This window comes from Artemia sp. Qi Xiang Cuo, chromosome 17 (genome assembly GCF_049724085.1).
Source record: "Artemia sp. Qi Xiang Cuo chromosome 17, ASM4972408v1, whole genome shotgun sequence".
NCBI lineage: Eukaryota > Metazoa > Arthropoda > Branchiopoda > Anostraca > Artemiidae > Artemia > Artemia sp. Qi Xiang Cuo.
The window spans coordinates 5,412,663-5,438,863 of NC_142810.1; the positions used below are offsets into that span (position 1 = coordinate 5,412,663).

General features: G+C 35.7%; 1 protein-coding gene across 4 annotated transcripts in view; it reads left to right on the forward strand.

Moving 5' to 3' along the window:
* The window catches only part of Zip48C (Zinc/iron regulated transporter-related protein 48C), a 100,973-nt gene that overhangs the window by 25,466 nt on the left and 49,306 nt on the right, over positions 1-26,201 (forward strand). For 3 of the 4 annotated variants that reach the window (XM_089103761.1, XM_089103759.1, XM_089103762.1), the window contains exon 3: positions 2,039-2,104. The exons of the other annotated variant lie outside the window; for it this stretch is intronic. In XM_089103761.1, coding sequence (XP_088959887.1) covers positions 2,039-2,104 — 66 coding nt within the window. The remainder of the gene's footprint in view (positions 1-2,038; positions 2,105-26,201) is intronic. 4 annotated transcript variants of the gene reach the window in all.

Consider the following 26,201-nt stretch of genomic DNA (forward strand, 5'->3'; position numbering starts at 1 on the left):
TTATATTGTTTTTTTTTTATCCTGTTCTTATTGTGTTTCTTTCGTGCTGAAGACGCCTTGTCTGGATACAGGCGAAATATCCGTGTTGTTTTGCATTTGTCTTTTCTTTCCTCTCCACTGGCCACAGTCTGGTTTTTTTTTTTTTTTTTTTTTTTTTTTGATTTTTCTCTTTGTTGGTTTTTGTCATGGCTGGCCAGTTCGGCTTAAGATCTTTCATACGTAACTCGAAGAAAAATTGTGGTCCCGTAAATTTCAAGTTAGTGAGAGTCAACAGTATAGTCATGAATCTTGAATTCAATTCAGAATCTGACAATCAGATTCTCGTTTGTCTTGTAAAATCGGATTGTCTCATTGAATGAAAAAGTCATTGAATGAAATGTCTTTGCCTTGCTCTGGAAGATGTTTTTTTTTTCTAAGAAATTGTACAGCTTTTTTTTTTATATAATATTTGTCTTTATGGTTTGATGTTATTTTCCTTGTTAGAGCCCAAGAATATATATAAGATCTGATTGCTTTTTGTTTATTTTTTTTACTAGAGAGAGAGGGAGAAAAGGTCAGGTAGAATTAAAAAATTTAATAATATTCCAAATAAATTTAGGGAATATCCATAGAAAAACGGATACTAAATTTCTACCTTTTCATTTTTTTCATTCTACCTTTTCCTTTTCAATTCTACCTTTTCCACTATTCAAATATTATGCCAAAACTTGATTTCTTTATAACATTTGATTCCGAGAATTTTTTACTGCTAATTGTGGGTGGGCGCAGCTGCCCAACCCCGGTAGAATCCCCCTTTCTAGAGTTTGAAAAGTTAATTTTTGTATTCTCTATGAAAAAGTCGAAAAAATCAAATTGATCCTCACCCCCCTCTAAATTTTGAAAAATACTGTGTTTTGCATCTTCATTTAAAAGAAATTACAACCTCCCCCTACATTATCATGAATTGGTGCTCCAGTTAGTGTAGAATATGCTGTACAAATATGCAAAGCTTCAACACAACTTTTGAATTAATGTACTTACTGGTGGAATTTCAAAAGGTGATAAGTAGGCCTAGCTCTCTGCTGCTATTAAGCAGGATTTTTATAATAATATTTGATAATATGTTCCATGGGCTCCAAGAATATCTAAAACCTGTTTTTGGGTCGTGGGGGGGGGGGGTCAGGTAAAATTACTAAAAGGGCTAATATTTCAAATAAATTCCCCGAATTAAATAAATTACCTTAAACTCCCATTAAAAATGGGTAATAAATTTATAATTTAAATTTATTATAAATTATACCTTTTAAATTTATAATATAAATTTATACCTTTTTAATGTTTCAAAACATTGAACTGAAATTCGATTCGGAGGTCGGAATTGAGCACATTTTGGGGATGATTTTGCTAAATTATCGCCATAAATTTGTGAACCCTCATAAATTATCTCCATAAATCACCACAAACACCCAATAAAAATGGGCTATAGATTTCTACTTCAATAATTTTGTGAATCCCATAAATTAGCCCTATAAATTTATAAATTTGTGAAATGTTGCGGGGATTGTCAAATTTTACAATTTGGATTGTAAAGTTTGATTTTTTCTCCCTAATCGAGATTATCAATCAAAAACGCCTTATGTAGGTTTCATCTTTGGTGTACATATTTTAGTGTACAGGGAGTGCCAAATGAAGGGTTCTGGAGGAATTCCTCCCTAGATTTTGAAAAGTACCTGTTTTGTTATTTTCATTGAATAAAATTACCCCTTAGAATCTGAAAAATAACTTTTTTCAGTATCTTCATTCAAAAAATGAAAGTAACCTTGCCCCTTTATAGGTTTTTGCCCCGTGAATTAGAATGTATTCTGTATACACTATGTAAATAGCAGCAGAAACTGTTAAATATTTTACTCGCTGGTGGAATTTCAATTGTGCGTAAGCCCTGGTTCTGCTGTAGAGTAAACGAGCATTCTAGTTATATTTTTGTTAAGCCGTTGATACTGTAGTTTTGGTGTGATTATTCTTTGCGCTTTTATTGGTTGAGGCGTCTATTTATTTTCAGCAAACGTAACCGAAGAAATTGGCAAGAGGTCACCATCACCAGCATATGAAGTTTATGAAGTTCGCTGTAAGTTGTCTTTTCAATATTTTCTACAGTGGTTTAATATAGTGCCACTGCTCCAGCTCACTCATGCATGTGGCAGGTCGTGGTAAACTTTCAGAGGAAAACTAGAGTCAGTCGAAAAAGAGGTCGGAGGCATAAATTAGTAGGTAGTCTCTCGAGTGTCATTTTAATAAAGAAAGAGGTATATACCCCGAAATTAATAGAGGTGTGCACACCTGTGATAAATACTAGGTAGTTTCTCGATCGTCATTTCAATAAAGAAAGAGGGGTTTACCCCAAAATTCAACGTATTATATATTATATGCCAACTTATATACCTATTATACCAACGTATATACCCATTTATATACTAACATATTTACCTATTCAACGTCTACCTTGAGAAGTATACGCGTTGGACAGGTATACGCATTCAATGAGACACAATAGCTTGGAATTGGGTATTTTCCCAGGAATTATTTTCTGGTTCTATACTCCTTGTAATGATCCTAGCTTGATAAGGGTATATAATATCAACTTTAAGAATGTCTACTTAATTAAATATCGCCCCCTAGACCCATCTTAGGTCTATTCATACTCGAAAACCAGGATTTTCTAAGATTTTGTTTTTGAGGTTTCAAAATCTTATTTCCCAGGGGTGATCGTATCGAACCAGTGGTCCTAGAATATCGCGGATGGCTCATTCTAATGGAAATTAAAAGTTTTAGTGCCCTCTTTAAGTGACAAAAAAATGGAGGGCAACTAGGCCCCCTCCCACTCTCATGTTTTTCCCAAAGTCACCCGATCAAAATTTTGAGATAGCCATTTTGTTCACCATGGTCTAAAAATACAATAACAATGTCTTTGAGGATGACTTAATCCCCCACAGTCCCCTGGGGAAGGTCTGCTAGTTAAAACCTTGTCCAATGTTTACATATAGTATTGGTTATTGGGAAGTACAGAGAAGTTTTCAGGGGGGATTTTTCTTGTAGTTGGGGCGGAGGAGGGGGGGTAGGGAGGTACGTGGGAGGATCTTTCCATGGAGGAAGTTTTCATGGGGGAAGGGACATTGCTATGAAGGGGGCGCCGGATTTCACAGCATTATTTAAAAAAACGATCAGAAATTAAATAATACAAAAAACAATTTTTTCAACTGAAAGTAAGGAGCAACATCAAAATTTAAAAGGAACAGAGATTATTACGTATATGATTGGGTTCGTCCCTTAGTCATTACCGCACTCTTTACGCTAGAGTGTTCTTTGTACTTTCATCAGAGCTATTTATTCTAATTAAAGGACTTTGTGATTAAGGGGTTATTCTTAAAGAATTTGAAAAAAATTTGAACTTTAGTGTAAAGAGCGAGGTATTGACTAGGGGGCAAACCCTTTAATGTACGCAATAAAAATATACGAGTAGAGAAGTTCGTTACGTAAGTTAATTTGTAAGTTACGTCAGAACAAAATTTCGAGAAAGCCATTTAACCAAAAAAAGTAAAATTAATATGTAAATTTTGTTTTAATTATTCATGTTCAGTGAGCCAAAATCAAAGCTGTATTAATTCAAAACGTCCAGAAATTAAATAAAAAAACAAGTTTCTTTTAGCTGAAAGTATGGAGCGACATTAAAACTTAAAACGAACAAAAATTATTCCGTATATGAAAGGGACAGTTCCCTCCTCAACGCCTCGCTCTTTACGCTAAAGTTTGACTCTGTCTCACAACTTATTTTTTTAGAACAATAAAAAACTTTAGCGTAAAGAGTGAGGCGTTGAGGAGGGGACATCCCCTTTCATATACGGAATAATTTCTGTTTATTTTAAGTTTTAATGTCGCTCCTTACTTTCAGCTAAAAAGAAATTGTTTTTTATTTAATTTCATGTTTGAAACCAAGCTAGGAGAAATGCTGAGCACAAGTCACTAGAGCACTAGAGACACTTCTGCTGTCAGGTAGACTTTTTTTTTTTTTTTTTTTTTTTTTTTTTTTTTTTTTTATTATAGATAAGATTCCTTTGTTGATCGATTCACAAAACAGCAAATCAAATTAAACAAACATAGCTACTACTAGAAGGTTAAATAACCTGTGTGTAGTGACTCAATTAATTAGTTTGTTCGCATAATCAATAACATATAAATAAATAGGCTGCACTAAGAAAAAAAGTTTTAAAAAATATAAATTGTTTAAGATTCATATTCATTGTTCAATTTTTATTATTATTTATATTTTAGTTTTATTTTTCTGGTCTCCTATGGTTTAAATATATCATAGGAAGACGGAATTTTTTATATTCAGTTGTATCCATCTGCTGAATTATATTTTAAATTTGGTGCACATGGTTTATTATATCAAGAATACGTAGAAAGTTGGTTGAAAATTGTTGATAAATGATTATTTTATTATTTTATGATTATTTTATTTTTGATTTTATTATTTTTGATATTTTTGACATTATAGATTTGATTTTATTATTTTGATATTATTTTATTTTTGATTAGATGATTATTTTATTTTTAAAGCAAGTTAAAGAGGACTCGGTACCTTAAATCGTTTTGCGACCCTCAGTGTCGGCTGACCGTCTCAAGACAAATGGCCTATTTGCAAATTCTTTCTGGGACTAGCAATCATGAAGAGTTATTGAGTGTTTGTGGTTTACTGTGAAATGTGATTGAAAAGACAGAGATTTTACGGCCTTTTTTTTGCGAGGTTTTATTTCAAAGCGGGTAATATCACAGGAAACTCCCAAAGCTGCCAAATCGCTCAAATGGTATTTTTTATGAGTTTATTTTTAGTGTTTTCCTAGTAGGTATGCTAGAACATTTTTAGGAACTGCCATTTCCATAACTTAAACAAAAAAAAGTCGACTTTGTTTAATCAAAAAATCAAAACTCACACTTTCTAATGATAAGTCTCATTATAACTGAATATATCTATCTACAGCACAAAAAGCGAGAAGTTAAAAAAATGTTCTATTATTTCCAGAACAGTAGGTGTCGGGGTATAATTCTGATATTCTAGGCATGCTCTACAAGCTATGGCAAAACCGCCCAATTAGTTCTAAATAGCTTAGCCACACGAAATAAAAAAAATTATAATCGTCAAGATAGGATGATCCTTAAATCTTTCCCCTAGGAAATCCCCTTAAATCTTTCCCCTAGGAAATCCCCTTAAATTTTTCCCATAAGAAAATTTCTAAGCAGTATCATATTTCTCGCTTAGTGAATGGATAAATCTGACTTTTTCCAGGTGTGCTCCTTAGAGGAAATTTCTTTTCAAAGTTAATATTTTACTGGAACAGAGTTACTGCTACTTTAAGGTTTTTCTTGAAATTTTTTGATTGGCTAAAAATTATACAAAATTCGGATTGGCTTGAATTACTATTAGCTGAATTTCTGTATTAGTAGAATCCCCTTGTGAATGGAAAGTAAGCAATATCAAAACCCTGGCTTGGTAAATGGATAGATGTGGAACCGGAAATTGCAATGATCTTATCAGTAAATGGATAATTACTTTTTGGTGAAAATTACCGCTGCAGGCTTGTCGTAAAATACGTTGTTTCAGAAGATACATATGCCTTAATATCTGTGGTTACAGCGGAAAAAAGAAAATCGAAACTTTGTGGTGAAAAACTGCCGTAATTTTCTCAAACCCTTAACCTTCTTTGTGGTTTATTATTCTGTGCATACAACAGGTGGTGGAATAATTAACTGGTGTCTACTCCATCCACTCTGACCGTAGGACCAAGGACAGTGAAAATGAAATCGGGTTGTGTTTCAATTTGCTAAGTGGAGATTCACAAAACCATATATATATATATATATATATGTATATATATATTTATTGATATATACATTATATATATATATATATATATATATATATATATATATATATATATACATATATATATATTTATAATATGTATACATTTTTCGGATGAGTAGGGGAGATATAGAAATTCCCAGCATTCGGTTCAGGAAAAACATTTCCGATTATAGTGGCTTCATATATCTCTTCATGTTTTTTTTTTTTTTTTTTTTTTTTTTTTTTTTTTTTTTTTTTTTTACCGAGATTGGCCTTTATTAAGTTGTTTTCCTTGTGTTTTCTATATTTGTACAAACTTTCTTGTGCACTAATAACTGCACTAATTACTTATAATCAAATATATATTTAGGATCACCATAAAAGCTGATTCTTTGATTTAATGTTATCAATTGTTAGGCTCTTATACATTCGTTATTGACAAGGATTGTTATTTACTTACCATTCATTACTAGGGAGAATTAGATTTTTTTTGTTACTCCAACCAAATCATATATATCATTTGAATAAGAATTACTAAAGGACTAGTCAAGGGCCCCACTTACCTACGCATTAGTCATTTTTATCGACTGCTTTTATATAACCAACACTCAACACAATGTCCGTCTCTTTCATACTGCATTACATAAACAAGAATTGCTTCCCGTGTTGTTTTACAGTCAGAAGCATCTGCAAAACTGAATACTCACCAATCAAAGCCCCTTTAAAAAGTCTTGAATAGCAAACCCTTCGATTCTTTGACAAAAGCGGATGATTTGAACTTCCTATAGTTTCGATCTTCATATTTGTTTTGACTGATTTCTTCCCCTAATTTGTCACCAATCAGGACTGCAGAGTATATCATGTTTTCTTTTGCAAACCGGATAGTTATAAACTGTGTGTCAATAATTGCCTTGGCCACTGTTCTGAAATGGAAGGTAGTTTCTATTGGCTTTTGTCTAGTTGTTTTTTATTCAAAACTAGTTACATTGATGGTTACTCTAGGTCGAGATCAAACTACTTTTTCACCAGTACTTCCTCGTGTTCGGGTACTTGTTCGTTCGACGTAATTCGATACTTCTAAATCTCCATATTAACCAATAATGAATATTTACTTTTGAATGGCAAGTAAGGTAACTTCAGGTCGAGGTTGAACTACTTGTTCACCAGTGCATCCTTGCACTTGGCTATTTTTTTTGTTCGAACGTAATTGGATACCCCAAAGTTCCGTACAGGCTTAAAAGTATTGAGTTTTCCAAGAAACTACCATTTTCTTCCTTTTTTTTGTCAATTTAAAGAACGATATATATATATATATATATATATATATAGAAAAATTTTTTGTGGAAAACTGTAAATGGGACACTCAGTCACTAATTAAAACATATATTTTCCTTATTAAGAGTCAAAATCTATTGGCAGACAGCCAACAATGGGGCAACACACATTTTTTCCATGGTTTTCCCCTATTCTACTCTCTTTCCTTTGGTTTCCTTATAATTATTTTATAGTCCCAAATTTCCTGGGGGTCATGCCCCCCCCTGCCGGCACCCATATGTAGCATTATATATGGATATTTATTAAGATTTTTCAAATACTGGCTGTCTTGAGCGATGCATGTGAAATAGGGTTTTTACTTTTTTTTTTTTTTAAATTGATTTAATTTGAGGAAACTTCTTTTCTCTTTAACTTGAAGGAAACTTTTTGATTTGATTTAACTTGAGGAAACTTCTTTTTTCTTTAACTTGAAGGAAATTTTTTGATTTGATTTAACTTGAGGAAACTTCTTTTTTATTTAACTTGAAGGAAACTTTTTGATTTGATTTAACTTGAGGAAACTTCTTTTTTCTTTAACTTGAAGGAAACTTTTTGATTTCATTTAACTTGAGGAAACTTCTTTTTTCTTTAACTTGAAGGAAACTTTTTGATTTGATTTAACTTGAGGAAACTTCTTTTTTCTTTAACTTGAAGGAAACTTTTTGATTTGATTTAACTTCAGGTGGTTCAGTATTCTTATTCTTGGTTATCAAACGATTACACTCTTTGGTTATTTAATGGGTAAAAAAGGTCAAATAGCTAATCATTCCATGATTGACCCCTTCCTACCCGTCACAGTTCTGGGTATGACCCCAGTCAAGACCTTTCTATCTATAAAATTTATGCATAGTTCTCGTGATTTTTATGTGGTTATTCATTATAATCATTTCATATTTTGCTGACTGGTTACGGTAATCCAAAATGCAGTATGGTAAGAAAAATGTGTTTTCTGTTGTTGTTTTTTGCTTTTATCAATAACCTGTTGTTATATATATTAAAAAAAAGAAAAAAAGAGAAAATTGAGTTTTTATTTCGAACATTTAAACACAATTTCGATGTCAAGAGCCCCATTTCCCAACTATTTCTGTGAATAAGAAAAGCGGATATAGCGATCTAGTCAGTGTCGTCAATTGGGGGGACAGGGTAAAGGATGTCTCTCCCTGGATTTTTTAGAAGCAGTGAACATCTTCTAGTCTTAAGAGTTAACACTTATTACCCAGTGTCGGTTGAACCAGAACCTACAAAAAAGGGTACAAAATCTAGGGAGAGTAATTACCCCCTTCTCAATTGGCGTCCCTGGAAAAGTAGTAAACATGATATTTTCAGTTTGATGTCCAGATCTTTAGAGGCAAATTGACTATATCGACATCTACAAAGCTGTAGCTAATAACGCTCTGGTTCTTCGTTCTAGTAAAACAAGGGAAATGGGTCGAGGAACTAATGATCTAAAATCCCTGATTTTAGGTTTTTTAGATTTATTAGATTTCTTAGATTTTTTTAGACTAGATTTTTAGATTTCTAAAATCCTGATTTAGATTTCCTGATTTTTTTTTCACGGTAGGGAAAACCCATACCACCAAATAGAAGATGCGCCAGATACAATTCAAAGTTTCTGTTTTTATTTCGTAGAAGGGCTGCTGAATGTTTTTACTCAAAAATTCCTTAAAATTGAAAACATTTTAAGGGTTTCTGTTACTTTATGTAATCTTACGGAACAAAATTCTATTCATAAAGTAGGCAATGCTAAGTAGACTCGAGTGGTAAAAAAAAAGAAGGAAAGAAGCAAAGAACTTTTTTTTATTGGACTACAAACAGTGCGTAGGACTTCAAATATGACAATCCTTAGGATCCCTGTTCGATGGAAAATTTAAAAAGTTCTGTGTCCACTGTATTCAAACTGGCTCACCCTATCATGATAAAAAACGGTTTATCCCCCCCCCCTCCGTTGGTTGTCATATAGAAGAACAGTTAAGGTAATAGATTTTAATAATTCTAAAAGAAAAAAAAAAAAAAATAAAAAAAAAAAAAAATTTGGTGTTCTTTCCAAAGGGCAACAGGGATTTTCTAACTAATCGTATAACCACTCACTTGACTACCCTATTTAAACACTATCGAATTATAATCGTTCACGTAGTAACCAAGTATAAAATAACACATCAAATAAATACCCATATCAAGAGGTTTTACATCCCCAATGGGCCATACCAAGCGATATTGGATACCCACGACAAAACATCCGATGTAGATAATTGAAACCCCCTAATGGAGGGTTTTCAGTTTTTATAGGCTGACGTTATGAAGATAAGCCTTGACAATAAACATGACTGCACAATGATGGACGTATGAGAAGTAGAGGGGGTGGGCCCCCTCCGTTGAAATTCTATATTTTCTTGTATCTCTAAGCAATTCTTATTCAAATGATTATATGATTTTTTTTCGAATTCCGCTTCCGATCCGTTGAAATTCCATATTTTCTTGTATCTATGAGCAATGCTTATTCAAATGATTATATGATTTTTTTTTTCGAATTCTGCTTCTGATCTTTTTTTTTCATTTAAGGGCCCACTTAAAAAAAATAGGTACGTGCCTGATGTCAGTCATCAGAAAAGAGTCCCAAAGGACCTTACAACTAGTAAATCAAATGATTCAAATGTAGCAATGACGAAAACTTTAAAGAGAATGTCTTTTGTATTGGCATTTCCAGTAGAGATGACCCTATAACTCCGATCACTCACCCCTGCTGCCACCTACAACTTTTATACATAATTTATGTCTGTTTGTTGTCAGTGAGAATGAAAAATCAGGAATTTGGTCGCATTTATGGATGTTTCATGGACGGTTATGTGTGTTGGTCAATTTATTTGATGTTTTTCATGGATGTCAACAGCACTTCATGGTTTTTGTCAGTGAGAATTTGAAAAACAGGAACTTTCTCACATTTATGGATGTTTGTATGGTTTTTGTCAGTGAGAATTTGAAAAAACAGGAACTTTGTCACATTTATTTGATGTTTTTCATGGATGTCAACAGCAATTTATGGTTTTTGTCAGTGAGAAGGGAAAAACAGGAACTTTCTCACTTTCATGGATTATTGAGTCTAATGGGAGCAGGTCAATGACAGTTCCTTCATGTTGTTGCTCTCAGCAAATGTTATGAGTTTCCAGGAAACCGTTAGATCACGTGTCTCCTTCTCAGCCAATCAGAGGGCTTGCTTACATATTAGCGGCGGAGGGAATATAAGGAATGAGTTTTTACTAAAGTTTTATTAGTCTGTCAACAGAATTCAAGAGAGTCAGAAGAGGGGTTTCCATTATAGTTATTAGGATATACTATTTGTGTTGATGGCAAATGGAATGTTTACCCTCTTAGAAGTAGATAGTGGAGTTGATGGTAATGATACAAGAGCACCAAACATTGCGGTGGAAATCACGAAAGGATCGTGGCTTTGTCTGGAATGGGATGAAGTATATGCAAGATATGTGATATCCTTGAGCAAATTTAAAATGGAGGATCAATTATGTTTCGCTGCAAAAGTTAATATAGCACATGTGAATAAACTTCAATGTGCTTTAAGTGCATTAGTGAAACATATCGAAGACAATAAACTGTATCGCTAATTGTACATGCTTAGTATTATTGTTGTTGTTGTAATTATTCAATAAAATTGTTTCGAAATCGAAAATGTTCCCTTTCTTTTCTGGCTAGGGCTAACGATTCATGGTCAGTCTCGAGTCAGCAGTCAGAGTCAAAGGATTGAAAAATGAATAAATTTGAGAAAGAGAGAATTTGATCGAATTTAGTGTTTATGGAAAAACATTTGATTTTGGATGATGATTTTTTTGAGTTATCTCTCCAACGCAGGATATTCACTCAGGAAACACTTTACAATATAATTAAAAGTGATTCTCCCCCATTGGACTATTGCATGAAACGTCTAAGATGTGATTCAAATGCTTATAGTCAATTTATTGATATATTAAGTGGAACAACGCAGAATCATATTGTGGAGATACTTTTGAAATCATTGCCAATGGATTCAATGTAGATGGCTCCTCCTTCGAAAGAGGTAACGTTACAGAGTTACTCCTCTCCCCTTTCCTACACTTTGAATTTATCGAGCGAAGACGATCAGTTTCGTTTTAGCTGTGAGTGAGTTGACATCGGAAACCAAAAAATGTTCTATATATGCCCATTGTGCTTGTACACTCTTGGCAGTTGGACTCAATGTGAGAATTGTACAATTATAGATGACTATAGTGAAAAGTGTAAATTATGTAATCCTTGTAAATTACATAGAGGCTATGCAGTACAAATTAAAGGATGTAATTATGTCTTTAAGAGGTGTGTGACTCTCATCTTAAGGGGGACCTATGCTCCAATTGTCACTATGAAAAATGCGATCAGTGAGAGAATACTAACCCCGATATGATTGGCAAGAATCCCAAACGTGATTTTAGTTTATTTCTACGGGATTGGTATCGTCGTGGATTTAAATTATTCTGGGAAGAGGAATCTGGTCTACGATTCAACTGTTGGGGTAACAAGACAATCTGGTTTCTACGTCATCGCTGTGACGACACTGCCTACTATGACTATAAACCAAGTGATTTTTATTTGGAAGGTACCGAATGTGATTTACCTCTTGAAATCGCTGCATGTGATATTGCTTCAAATAGACAGATTGAAACTCGTGAATTTCATAATATGAATGCAAATAGTATCATTGACTAAACAAAGAGATATGACAAGAGTGAAGTTACATTGTACTGCAGAAAATGTGACCCTGACTATTTACTCAATCAAGATCAATATACAGTGCATCCAAATGATTTACCAGCATTAGTCGTTCACAACAATTGCCTATACACCGATGAAGAAATCTAAAAGTGAAGATTTAAAGACACTGTTGTATATATACATTTTATTAATAAATAAATTCACAAACATTTTTTAAGGACTTTACTCTTAGGGCACTGAAATCAATATTAAATACTCTTGTAAGTATATTTTCCACTAGAAAGTCATTCAGACGGGGATTGTCACCATAAATGTTGAGAAACTGCTTGTAAGTATAGCCACGACATCGGAACATGAAAAAGAGTAGTGCATGAAAGCCACAGCTCTTAGTCGTTAGATCCTGCACCCTCTTTCGATTTCGAATAATATTTTTCCCACTGCTCTCAATATACTTGCTGATGTGAGGTGTGTAGAATGTATATGGTAGGCCAAGAGGATCAAAAAATTCAATCGTCTTCTTTGTTTGAAAGATGCACAGCCAATGACCCGTCAGCACAGTCGATGGACTGCTATTAACAATAATCAAGGTATTGTTCGCACTTTGAATTTTTCCAAGATAGTCTGAGGGCAGACAATAGGATTTGTACTGGGACATGTAGGGATCCATATTAAATACATTGATTATTTGACTGGTGTTCATGGCGCCAAGTCTAGTAGAACACTACCTTCGGGAGTGATTTCCCAATAGGTTTCATATTGATTTAGTGAGATTAGTGCAATACTCTCAGCCAATGGGTCGGCAAATGTACATTCTAAACGCACAGTCCCCGTACGTACTCTACTCATATCCTGTGTGCCAGACAAATTCAGTACAATAATACCATGTGTTTTAGCAAACATATTTTCAGTTATACTATTTTCAAATGGTTGTGAATCATCATCTAGGGTTTGCATGGTCAACCCATACAATCTTCTATAGGATTTATCAAAAGATAGATTGTAGAGTGGGATGCCGTTTACTTTGCACACAAGAGATGAAAGTCCAAACATCTCGAATTTATGTGGGCATTCAGTCCATGATCCTCTTGCACTGGCGCTCTTTACAAATGACAATCCAAGTTTCGAGGGGATTTCGCCATTGATAAAGGATGAATCGGTGAAGGTGCGTGATCCCATGGCAATATGACGTTGATTGGTGATTGTATGAGGAACAAGTAGTTTAATATTATTTCCATTGGCTCTCAGTTTTTTCCACGGCCAAAGCAACAGAACTCATAACCTGTTGTTTGCGTACAAGAAGTATTGCCGAGGTGAGAGAGAGACTTACATCGGGATTGGCAGCAAGTTCTTTTCTCAATATGAAATTGGATGGTGCAACCTTCAATTTTATATCCACTTTAACATTGGGCGGCAGCCATAGGGGTATATTAAATATTTCATGATATATTTTTCCAACTAGATGTAATTCAGTAGTTGTAGCATTTTTAAGTGCATCTGTACTATCAGTATTAGTAATATATTCATATCCATTGGAGGCGCCTCTCAAATCTTTGTATGACGGGGGTGTCATCAACATAAATTGCATATAGCTTGCATAGTTTGAGAGATTGTTGCTTGTGCTCACCAGCGTACCATTGATGTAGACACTTATATGACGAAATAAATTATGTAATATACAATTTTCATAGGATATCCCATCGACCCGAACTGGCATTGTATTATAGGATTTCCGGACTTTCATTTGTAAATCTATAAATGTCGAAGACATGTCCATAAAGTAGTCTTCATTGGAATAAATTTGAAAGTTGATAGTATCAGAGAGGGGTTGTTGTGCATAAAATTGTTCATAGTATCCATGCTTGACACTCACATCAACATTTTGAGCATTGAATAGATTCAATGAGGCAGTGATTGAAGGTTGAGAATCCTTATACGGCAGGTAGAACATTTTAAGCGAAGAAATCTAGTTTAAATCTAACAATTTTCTTCCTGGGACTTCTGTTTACACTACGCGTCGGCTTTTCCCTTCTTTTCTTTGACAAAAGTAATGATGTCTTTCGTTTCCATCCTGAGTAGAGATTGATGAATGATGTATTGTTTCTTGACCTTTTTAAGACTTTACCATTCTGTTTCTATTTCTCGTCAAGGGTTCGCGCACTGGACCTAAGAATTATCGAAGTACTTTTTTTAAAATCCTTACCAGAGCCCCAATCGTATAGTGTAGAGGATAGAGGATGCAAAATCGGTCGCAGGCGGTACAAGATCTTTTCCAGCCAGTGGTAGTGGAGAGCAAAAGAGCTTAGCAAACCAACTGCCAAGACCAGAGCCAGACATTGACGAGTAACCATTGTAGTAGTCCAATCCATTGCCCTATTGTCTTGGACCAAGAATATTAATATAGAAGTCAATATCAGGAAAAGTGAATACCCGTTTTTTATTAAATATCTTGCTTTTGAACTATGGGCCGAAAATGACATGTAATCACAGCCAAACCTTTTGAAATTGCTATGGGATCACCTAATTCAGTTCTTAGTGTTAACTGACAGAGTTCCAAATAGGAAGTGTTTACGGAAATATACTGAAGATACTTTATATTATAGTGGTGAATATGCTCTCGATTGGTTTTTCGTTCAAGAGCTCTTAGGAGGGGAACATTTGAATTACAGACCTAAGATGTTTCCACAAGTGAAGCGTAGAGAAATATACAAGTGCCTGTGGAAACGGCAGGGGGGTAGTCAGCAAATATTAAATTAGTATTTCCGGCCCTTTTAACATTGATTATATTGAGCTTAAAGCCAAGAATCTCTTTTAGGTTATCATTGAGAATAACCTTTTCGTCGGCAATTGGTGAACTAATGTAGATCTTGCCCTCCTCCTTTGAATAGTTGAAATGAAAAGCTCCTTTTTTACGAGCGGAAATTCTTTTATTAATAGAACGACATAAAGCATTCATACAGGTGAGTTCCTCGTAGGGTTATTCAATATATGGATAATCCATCCAATTGATTTTTGAATTTGTTCTTGATCACCTGGTGGTGGCGGCCAATCATAGGGTCTAATTTTTATTTCATATTTACGATCCTTTCTCAGGATGTCATAGGTATTTTTGAGGATACAATCGACAAGATCCACTTCATACTTTCCATTGAAATTGATGGTGGGGGAGAGTTTTGTCCAAAAATAACTTGTTTTATTCAGATCATTGTAGAGTGGATCAGAAACGTTGGACATGAAAGTCACATAGAAATCATTGGGCATTGTTAATATCTTCAGCACTGACCCAAGAATCAAAATCTGAGTTGTATCCTAGCCAGCGAACAAGCAACTGTTTCTTGCCCCTACGAGTACGACTCTTTAATATCTTTTCAATTTGATAACTTTCACTAGTGTTTCCAACATTTGGCAGTTCATATTCATAAGAACCGCCAAGAATCACATCATCTTTGGTGTCTCTCAGTCGATATGTTATGGGTTCAGATTCTAGAATTTTGGACACTTTAAAAAGTTCGGTGCTCCATAAATAATTCCCCTTTTCAAAAATATTGGTGGTTCTATTAATTCGAACAGTATCACCAACATTGAATTTCTTCTTCTTTTTCTTCTCATTGCCATTGGAGTATTGCTTTAGAAAAGCATCAAATGTATTTTCACTATAATGAACATCCCGATATCTAAATCATGAATAAAAGCCGGTGTATTTTTCAATGTGCAATATCTTGAAATTAATAGACGAATCGTTCTTATTAATCGTTCAGCCAATGCAGCCTTTATCGGACTGTGACTATGATAAAGTGTTGTATTATATTTCAAAACAACCTTTTTCACATGAGGGTTAACAAATTCACTACCACGATCCGATTGAATTTTTCTATACGAATCCTGTTCAAGAATACTTTCAATGGCCCGATCAACTTCAACACCACTCTTTGATCGCAGTGGAATGGCATAGGCATAGCGACTAAAGACACTGATTGCCACTAGAATATATTTGTAGGGTGCATTGCGACGCCGTTGAACTGCGTCTAAAGTTAAAAGATCCATTTGCATTATATGCAGAGGGAAAAAGGCTTTAGTTTGTCGATATTGTTTACTGCGAAGCCTATGATTCCGATGTAGGGTGTAACTTGGTTCATTTTCTAGATACTCTTTTGCTTTTTTCAATGTGATGCCAGAGACAACTCTAGAAAGCGTTTTTGGAGAACTTAAACTTCCCGCTTCACCAATATTTTCATACAGCTTTAAGAACTTCAACCTTTTTGAATACAAACACTTTGTGTAACGTCCACTCCCCTTTTGCACACTTGAAGACTATTTAATTATTTTTCGCTTTCGACTAGCAATCAAAGGTGTTGCAAAATCACTATTGCTAGTATTTTCTAATATTGAATCTTCATCTTTTTTAAATAGTGTTGGTGTTGTTGGTGGACTATGTTCTCTTAGTTTCTTTAGAACTTGCTTATTGCCAATAAGACTTTAGGGAAAGTTTGATGCACTTAGAAAGGTGTATAGATTATCGTCAAAGGATAAAAGTCCTTTACGATTCGTCACTATATCACAAATTAAATCAACTAGATTATAACTTTTTCCCTGAATTATAATTCGTTTCCCTGTGCTGTCGACTTGAACTTGAGCACCAGTTTCCAACACGAGATAAGATTATACTCTTTTACTCTGTTCTCGATAGGTGAGTGGCAATAGGTTTCCAATTTTCAATACAATTGAGTTCAAGTCCTTCTCTTTTGATTGTACAGAATCATTAGGAGATGTTTCCTGTTTAGAGAGATCGGTGACGGTGGCAGGTCTCTCACGATAATGTCTATGTTTGTCCATACGTCGCAATGCATCTTGAAGTAAAAGTAGTTTTTTAACATCGGCAATATTCTCATCATTAATGAATTTCCTTAGATTGTCTTCAAAATGTTCGACGGGCGAGAGGACAAGTTCAAATGGTGTTAATTTATAGGGTTTTGCCATCTAGAGAAAACTATTTACAAGTCCTGCAATTATTGGCAGTAAAAGTCAGAAAAAGCTACCGCCCTCTTGAAGGAGATGTTTTCTTTTAAATTTTTTTCCCTTGTTTTTACAAGCCAAGGCACGTACAGTGGAACGATGTTGCTTTGTCTGTTGTCTAACACCTTCTGGCAGTTGAACATTGCCCTCAGTTAAATTTAAACAAAGTTCAGATATTAGATTAATGAAATCATTGTCAACACCATATTTGAGTATGGCCTTCCTAAGCAAGGGTTTTGAAGTGCTTAAAATGGAAAATAAATGCCGTTGTTCGTGTAGTTTCTTCAGTGTGATAATGTTAACTAATAACCTTTTCTACTGTTCACCGGAAGATATACTGTAATTTCATTGTCGAAAATGTCGGTGACTACACGTAGATCCTTTGGCGTGCTCTGATTAAGATCCAGCAAAATGTAACCATAGGGCTTGCTAGTCACCTGAGTGTACGCTGACAACAGAAATTTAGGGGCGCCTGGGTATATCTGTTTATTGAGAGTTATGAGCGAGCTAGAATCACGAACAACCCGATAGATAATATAGATAGTGCAATTCAAAGCAAGGGTTCCCATACATTTGCTCTGATGAAACAGATTGTGTAGAACTAGGGTTATGGAAATGTGTTCATGGTGGGAGCGAACAGTGAACAGTTGTAGCATTTCCTGTGAGAACTGTTCAATGGATTCAGCCAAATCATCAATAACCAGGTTTTTCCAAAAACATTTTATCGCAATTTTGAATTATTTTAGCTGAAAGTGTTGTTTTCCCCGACATTGAGGGACCACACAGAAACGATCTGAAGGGTGTTTTAAATTGATACATGCTGCTGACAATAGTCGGACTACAACTAACTGTAAATCATATGTGTCCAATGAATAAGTAGTAATTTTCCCATAGATCTATCTATTCAAGAACAACAAAAACAATATTTCATGGCAGCATTTATTACGTCAATATGAAAACAAATATTTGTTAAACATGAACAATGATAAAAATAACACTTATTCAACAAGAACCTGAAAAAACTTCATGGTCAACATGAAAACTGTATTTGTTCAACATGAACATTGATAACACTTTTGTCCATCAACATGAATAACACATTTCTGTACAACACTTTTGTCCATCTACAGCACTTATTGTCTTTAAACACTTTTCTGTACAATAACACTTTCTATACAACAACAACAAAAATACACTTGGAACATGAACTAGCACAGTTGAACATTATGAATTTAAAAAAAGGGTCCCCCCCAGGGCCGCGGTGCCGAAGGCCGGCCGCGGGTGGGACCCCCCCCCCGGGCACCGCGGAGGGGAAAACAATAGTTGTCGTCACGGCTCCCGGGTAGTGGTTGGGGTTGTGGGGTCAGGGGTGGTGGTGGTGGTTAGTTGGTTAGTTAGGTTAATTTATCCAGGCCAAGTTGATTACGATAGTCTATGCATTCAACTCGGTCTGAAATACGATAGTGGCCATGAGGCAGGACACTCACACCATTTTCGAGCACATAGACTTTGTCGGATATACACGACATTGCATTTTTTTCCACTCTCACAGTATAATTTCTATACTGTAGAGAGTGAATTGCAAGCACTTGTGCTCTTGGCACTAGGCAACTTTCTACACAGTCGCTGTACTCGCTCATATTGCAATTGATCTTTACAAAATGTGTAGGCACCCCTTTACATGTCTTCTTTTCATCCCCATTATGAGTTTTAACGCAATAAACTTTAGGACCCGGGAACACCCCCTGGATATCAAATCAATCCCCGTCTCTTATTTTAGCTTTAATAGTTGGTTGGGGGCCTGACATTTTACACGATTATGTTAAAGTGATGGCTTCCAATGGGTCGTATCCATCTATAAGATGATTTACTCTCTCATCTCTAACTCCCACTCTAAATCATCAGCCCTAAGTAGTTTTATAAGCAGAAAATCCGTATCACCATAGTAAACCTGAACCTCCCCTCCCGTGGCCATTGCACCTTGCACACATTGTAAAAGAACGACAACATGAGCTTTTCTGAAATTTCAAGTACTGAACTACCTCCTGCTATATTCTTGTTCAGTGCCACATTTCTCTTTCGCCTGTGTAAAAGAACCATGCCAGCCTCTATGCTCGTGAAAGATGTAAAATTGGGATCGGCAATAATTCGTGCACACTCTAGAGGGTCAGTCACAACGTCACAGCGAGATCTGTTACGTACGCTTTCACACATTTTGCCAAGCGCTGAATTTAGAATGAGCTTGTACAATTCCTTCTCTACCTTGGAGTTTGCCCTAGAGCGTTTATCGACAAAAGTATCGATAAACGTTTTCAAATATGGTCGCTGATTGAACTGCAGAACCCTATGTATTTTGGTGATCTTGAAACCATTGTTCACCATCCAGTGCAAAAGCACATGGTGCACAACGATGTTCTCTTGAGGGTCCAAATCAGCAATCAGTTTCTGTTTAGAGAGGGTCCAGTGCATCCCCATATCTTCAACCAATGATCGATTGTAGGGGCTCAGCGAGTCCCTGGTCACTGGTCGATTGATACAGGGAAAAACAAAATCTTTGACGGAGTCTTGAAGCGCTAGTAGGATTTGCCTGTCAACTTCAAAGAACTATCCTTATGGCCCGTTTTTCCTTACGATGTTATAGTCCGGGAACTCACATGAACTTTCAAGCGATTTATTGTTGCTATACGGCAAAGAGTAGTGAGACGTTCCTAAGGGGTATAAGGAGTTCATGTCCAAGAACACTGCATTTGACTTTGCATCGATGCTTTGTCCGCTCTGACCGGTTGACAAGACGCGGTCCCCATGAAAAACATACCCTCCCCTCATTGAACGCTCTACAAAAAGGTTTTGATCTACATCTGTGATTAGGCCTATTTCCTCCCTACTAATTTTTTAAATTAAATCCATCACTAAATGGGGTATGGAAAAATAATATCCTATATCTAACCCGAACTCTGAATAGATTTGGTCTGTATTCTTACAGACTATATCCAACAGAGTTAAAACGTCACTGGCCAAGTACAGTCTACAATAATCCCACTCATTTTTACAATTCCCCTTGGACCACACCTTCTTGGCAGACTCATAATCCTCGGCTGTGCATTCACTGTTAGTCATTGAATTGTGAAAAGCTTCAATTGGAGGTAGTTTCACCCCACTTAAGCGAGCGCCACAACACTAATAATCGTATGCGTATACACCTTTGCTGGTTAATAGGTCATACATTTCACTGTCTGGAAAGTGCTGTTTAAGCAAGGGAAAGCTATCAAAATTGTCGCTTTTCTGCACTTGAATCAATTGACTCAATGCCTTGGGGAAAAAACAAAAAGAATCTAAAAACCTGATTTTATTCCAGCACGTACGCCCATTATCCACTACCTGCCATTTCATTTCAAGAAGCAATAACTTCTTGGCCAATATGGGAATAATGTTGTAGGTAAATGAATTATTTACCCATGGACTATGTACTTCCACTCCCACCGGATGCATACGGTCAAGTGCTGGTAAAATAAATTTAGGTCATACTTAAAGTTGTGAATAAAAACAGGGATAAAAAACGTCTGGCTAACATTTAGGCTACATGATTGATGTAATACCCCCCTAAAATTGCTACCCCCAGATGATATTTCCTGCCACAAGTGATCATGGTCTCTGACTTTCCCCCTCCCCCCGCTTTTCCCTTTAGTCCCCTTATCCACCTCTACAAACTCCCCCTTACAAACCCAACATATTTTTTGATTTTTAATCGCAAGTCGATCCTCTGCAGACAACAGCATAGGATAATGGGTATTTCTCAAACGAGAAATAGCGCCATTAGCCGTGCCAATTAGTTTAGTCAGTGCCTTGACCATAAACTCATTCTCATCCAATGTCTCAACTATTTCTAACAACCGCATGGTGTTAGAACTGTCTCTTTGCGCATGAGCATAAGACACTGCAATGGCCTGGTGTTCTTTGATTCGGTTTGGATATTGGGGGTCATTCACCTCCACCAGCTTAGCTTCACAGTCTAAAGATATTTTGTTGCACTGGAGAAGGGTGTTCTGGAAATTTTTAAAGCGTAAAATGGCCCTATCCCCTGAAACCGTTTCCACTGTCTGATATTCATGCTGTCTACAGTGCTTCATGTGATTTTGCAACTTTAGTTCAGTCCAAAATCTAGAGAGGCATGTCGGGCAGTAGAAACGTGTCCCCCGCCCCATTTTACCCTCCCCCAGAACTCTACTAATGTCGGTAATCGGATTAAAATGGCCAATTGCATTTGGTTCACTTGGTGGTGTGTATAACAACCAAACCCAGTGTTTGACCAAATCAACTGACGGGCCCCTTACTGGGAAAACCGCCCCCTTCTTTTTAGAATGAACCCCATCTTCAAATTCTGTTTTATACTGTACCGCATTAACGTCAATATTTAAATGGGCATTAACTCTTTCAAACTTTTCAATAGATTTTAGCTTTACTGGTTATTTTCCATCTAAGCATGAAAAATCTACAATTGGGACATCGGACCCGTCCTTTCCATGTACAGCCCAGTTGTCTAAATTCGTCTTGGTAGAGTCACGTGCTAGCGGCTCGTATGTTGATATGAGGAAAGCATACTTGAAACACTTTTGATCTGTTTCAAAACAGATCATCTGGACACCTTTACAACCTACTAGATCTGGATCATAATTCAAAATAGTATCCCTCTCAGACCTAGCCCCCCCCTCTGCACATAAAATATTTCTTAAATTTTCATATATTAATGCTTAAATTTTCACTACATAAAACTGCTGAACTATTCCCTTGTGCATTGTAGTCCTTGACACACGCAATAATTTGCCCTAGCCACTCGCTAAACACTCCCTCAAAATTTTCAAAATTCGGATAAATTAAGCGTATCTCGGAATGTATATAATGGAAGTAAGCCTCGGTTTTCCCCTCATTCAAATAGCAAACCTTTAAAACAATAGAAACCTTAATTGTATCCCTACCCCCCCACAACTGAATGTGCTTCTCCAGTAGTGCACAAATTTTATCTACATAAGCATGCACAATCTCTACGGGATCACACACAAAATTTCCCCCCATAAGTGAGTTATCAGGATCCAAAAACGTCGCAGTGAAAACAACGATATTATTTAAAATTGCATTGGATAATTGAACATCGGGAAAAGTTATACCCCCTCCCCTAAGTTGTTCAACAATATTTGGGCTATGCTCCACTTCAGTTGTTTGAAGTGGACTCGTTAGGCTAACGGAGGCTGGATGAGAGTTCCCAGTTAATTCGTTTGTAAAATCCTTTAAAATTTGTGAAGTGTTTGGGCTCAAGTCCACCTGCTAAACTGTGCTAGGTTCTACATTGAAAAATTTTTCTATAATCTCATCAATATTAGATGGTACTTCAATGGAATTAATAATACCGTGCCAGTCACTGATGGCTGAATTGTCTTGAAACTCCGTTGCCTCTTCCTCCTCTTCTTCACTCGATGGTGAGTAGGGGACCAATGAACCAACCTATAAATGGAAAATAGTTTATTTTCAATGTGTTCAAATCATCCCCTACTGTTAAAATTTGGATTATTATTGCTTAAAACACGCTTAATAGCATTTGGTTAATTCAACTGAAAGTTCCAACTTAAGATATTTACAATCTAAAACATCGCTTTACATAGAGGGCACTAATTTGTTCAAAAAATAGTTTATTTTCAAAGTGTTCAAATCAGCTTTTTTTTTTTTTTTTGCGGCGCTTCTCTGGCCCGCGACGCATCTCTGTCGCGCATCCTAGCGGTGCGTATCGGGCCTCATGGCGCATCCTGCGGCGCTTCCCACAGCTCTTCCCGGCCCCCTTTACATAATGCCCGTCAAAAGTTGATGTATTTTTCTCTAATTCCATACAGATTTTTGAGAGAGAAAAAGGTTTTATTAAAAAAAATACAACACATTAACAACAAAACCCGAAGTTTATTAAACTTGTATGGGTAAACATCACCTTTTACAAAACCCTACATACACAATTACTACCAGCCAGCCTTAGACCCCCCCCCCAAAAAAAAGTACAAAAAATAATAAGAAGAAAATAAATAAAAAAAAATAAACGAAATAAATTAATTTCTAATAATTTCACGACCTAATTGGATACCAAAGACACAAAACTAAAAATCATTCATTCTATTCTACCTCCTCGTCGCCCTCCCAAAAAAAAAGTGTCACAATCACTTGAGAAAAAATTCGCCTAGCAAGGATTAAAACTCATATGTAGACAAACACTGTCCTTTTAATTTACTTCGAAATTCATTTAGCTTATCAATTGTTGAAATTGCCTGCGTTAATGGTTCCCATACCCGAGGGCCAACATGTCTTATTGAAAAAACAGATTGCTTTGTAATAACCTGAGGTTGCCGAACTAGTGTTGATGTTCTAGTCGAGTAATTATGAAATTAACACCACTTGTAAATATTTCCCTAAAACACTCAGGTAATAATACGCGCGTATATTTAAACATAAAAACAGCATTATAAAAACGGAATAATCCAGCAATCAGTAACATATTGACTTGATTATACCTATGTCGATTAGATATATTATGATTATCTCCAGTTAAAACACGTAGGGTATTATTTTGTAAACTTCTAAGGGGACGAAGGTGAATTAAAAACGTGCTTGACCACACAAGACAACCATATAGAAGGTATGGGTGAACAAAGGAAAAATAAAGCAATCTCATAATGACTGTCGGAAAAAAGTGCTTCAGTTTCCTCATCATCCCAACATTTCTGGCGACTTTGCCACTAACACATGAAATGTGTTCTTTGAAGTTCAGGCACTCATCAACAATCACCCCTAGATACTTTGTCGAAACTTCCCGAGGCAGAATATTTTCACCTAACTGTATTTTTTCAATCCAAGGGTAGTAATTGCTACTTCTCCCATACATTACAAAATGGGATTTTGCATGGTATAGCTGAAGTCTGTTAACCCTCATCCATTTCTCAATGTTTAACATGCCAGTCTGAAGATTCTGTATAAGTATTTCCCCTGTTTTTGCAGCAACAGTTAGATGCGTGTCATCAGCGAAATAAGGCAAAATAGATTTTGATGCTCCAGTATCACGACATTTTAAATCAAAAGACAGTCCATTGATAGCATTTCGCAGGTCATCAGTATATATAAGAAACAGTAGTGGCCCCAAAACAGACCCTTGAGGGACACCGAATTCAACAATTTTAACTTGCGATTTAATTTCACCAGCACTGACAAACTGATTTCTATCCTGGAGAAAAGATTCCAATAGACGATAAAACATACCTCGAAAACCACAATTCCTCAGCTTCACCAGAAGAATTCCATGGTCCACTGCATCAAAGGCTTTCACAATGTCCAAAAATACAGATGCAACTTTCCACCCTTGATCCAGAGCATCGTTCACAAAAGTCCTGAGAAAAAGAAGAGCTTGATCTGTCGACAGTGCTTTACGGAATCCAAACTGAGTTTTACTAAAATACTTTTTATTCTCCAGAAAATCAACCATCCTGCCACTAATCAATTTTTCAAAAACTCTCGATAAAACTAGCAGCAATGAAATAGGCCTATAATCATTCGGCAAATTTTTTTCCCCGCCCTTAAAAAGCGGAACCACTCTAGCAATTTTCATAAAATCAGGAAAAACACCAACTTTTAGGCACTTATTAAATAGAACACAAACCTGGTTGCATATTTCCGAGAAAACATACTTAAGTAGACGCAATGAAAGGAAGTCAGCACCCGAAGCATTATTCCTCATGTTCCACAATGTGGTACGTAATTCACTAGCAGTTACTGGTTTCAGATATGCAGATACATCACTTTCCTCAGGTAAAAACTGGTGGTATGTTCCATCCTCAGAAAATTTTCTCGTGGAGTTCGCTATCCGTTTACCAACAATAGAAAAATGGTCACACATATTATCTACAATCGAAGCATCAGTGTTGAAATTTTCAGGTAAAATTGAACTTTTGGAAGGGCTGAGAACAGAGTGAATTACTCTCCACGTTCGCCTGGGATTACCTGCACTTTTTTTAAACTCATTTCGATAATAATTAAGTCTCGCTTCTCGTAATAGGTTATTGAGTTCACAATTATATTTCTTGTATCTCACTTTCGCCTCAGGAGACACTACAGAATATTTATATAGCAGTCATCGATTTGATATGGCCTTCATCAGTCCTCTAGTAACCCAGGGTTTTCTAGGGGTAACATGAAAAGCCGGCTTTTTAATAATTGTACAACTTTCTTTTAGTAATTTAGTTATTTCTTAATACCACAATGAAAACTTTTCATTCACTTGCAGATCACTACTTTCTAAAAAGTCAAATTGAGTGTTCTTTAATTTTCTTCTGAATATGTTAAGAGCCTCAGCATCCATTTTCAATGCAGAAATTTGTGATGGTATATTCATAGCTGTAGGGACACCAAACTAACTAATAACAACAAGAACACCAAAATGATCAGAAACATCATTCAAAATAACATCAGCAAAATCATACTTCACATTAACAAATATATTATCCAAAAGTGATTCCGAGCGCAAAGTCACTCGACTACATATATTAACTGTTGGTCTTAAACCGTAACCCAACATAACATTTAAAAACTCACGAACTCTCGGGTTTACATTTACTGAAAATAGAACAAGATTAAAGTCTCCACAAACAAAGCATGAGCGATTTGAACCTGACAACTTATCCATTTGCCGCTCCAGCAAATCACTAAATTCCTGCACATTTACAGATGGAGGTCGATAAACAACCACCACAAAGAAAAATTTTCCTGACTTACAAAGTTCAACAACCATTTATTCAAAAACCATCTCTTTATTCACACGTAGATCATTCCGTATTTTCATTGAAATATTCTTCCTGCAATATAAAGCCAATCCACCATGTAATCGCGATTCCCTATTTTGCGTCACACAGTCATAACTATCAATTTCAAGTAGACTAATTGTATGATTACGAAGCCACGTTTCATTCAGTGCAAGCAGATCCAACTCAGAAATCTTACATAGTTCTGTTAAATAATTAAATGAACTAGAAAGACCTTGACAATTCAAATGGAAAATGCTCAAACTTTGCGGACTCATAGTAGATTTATTTCCAATATCAACTGGAAATTTATATTTAACCACTGGAAAATCTTCCATTGGTCCTTCATCATACTCCAGATTTAAGACCCCAGTCCACAGAACATTCCAACTCAATAAATTTCTCCGAAGTTTTTTCAATCTATTATTGTCATAATCCAA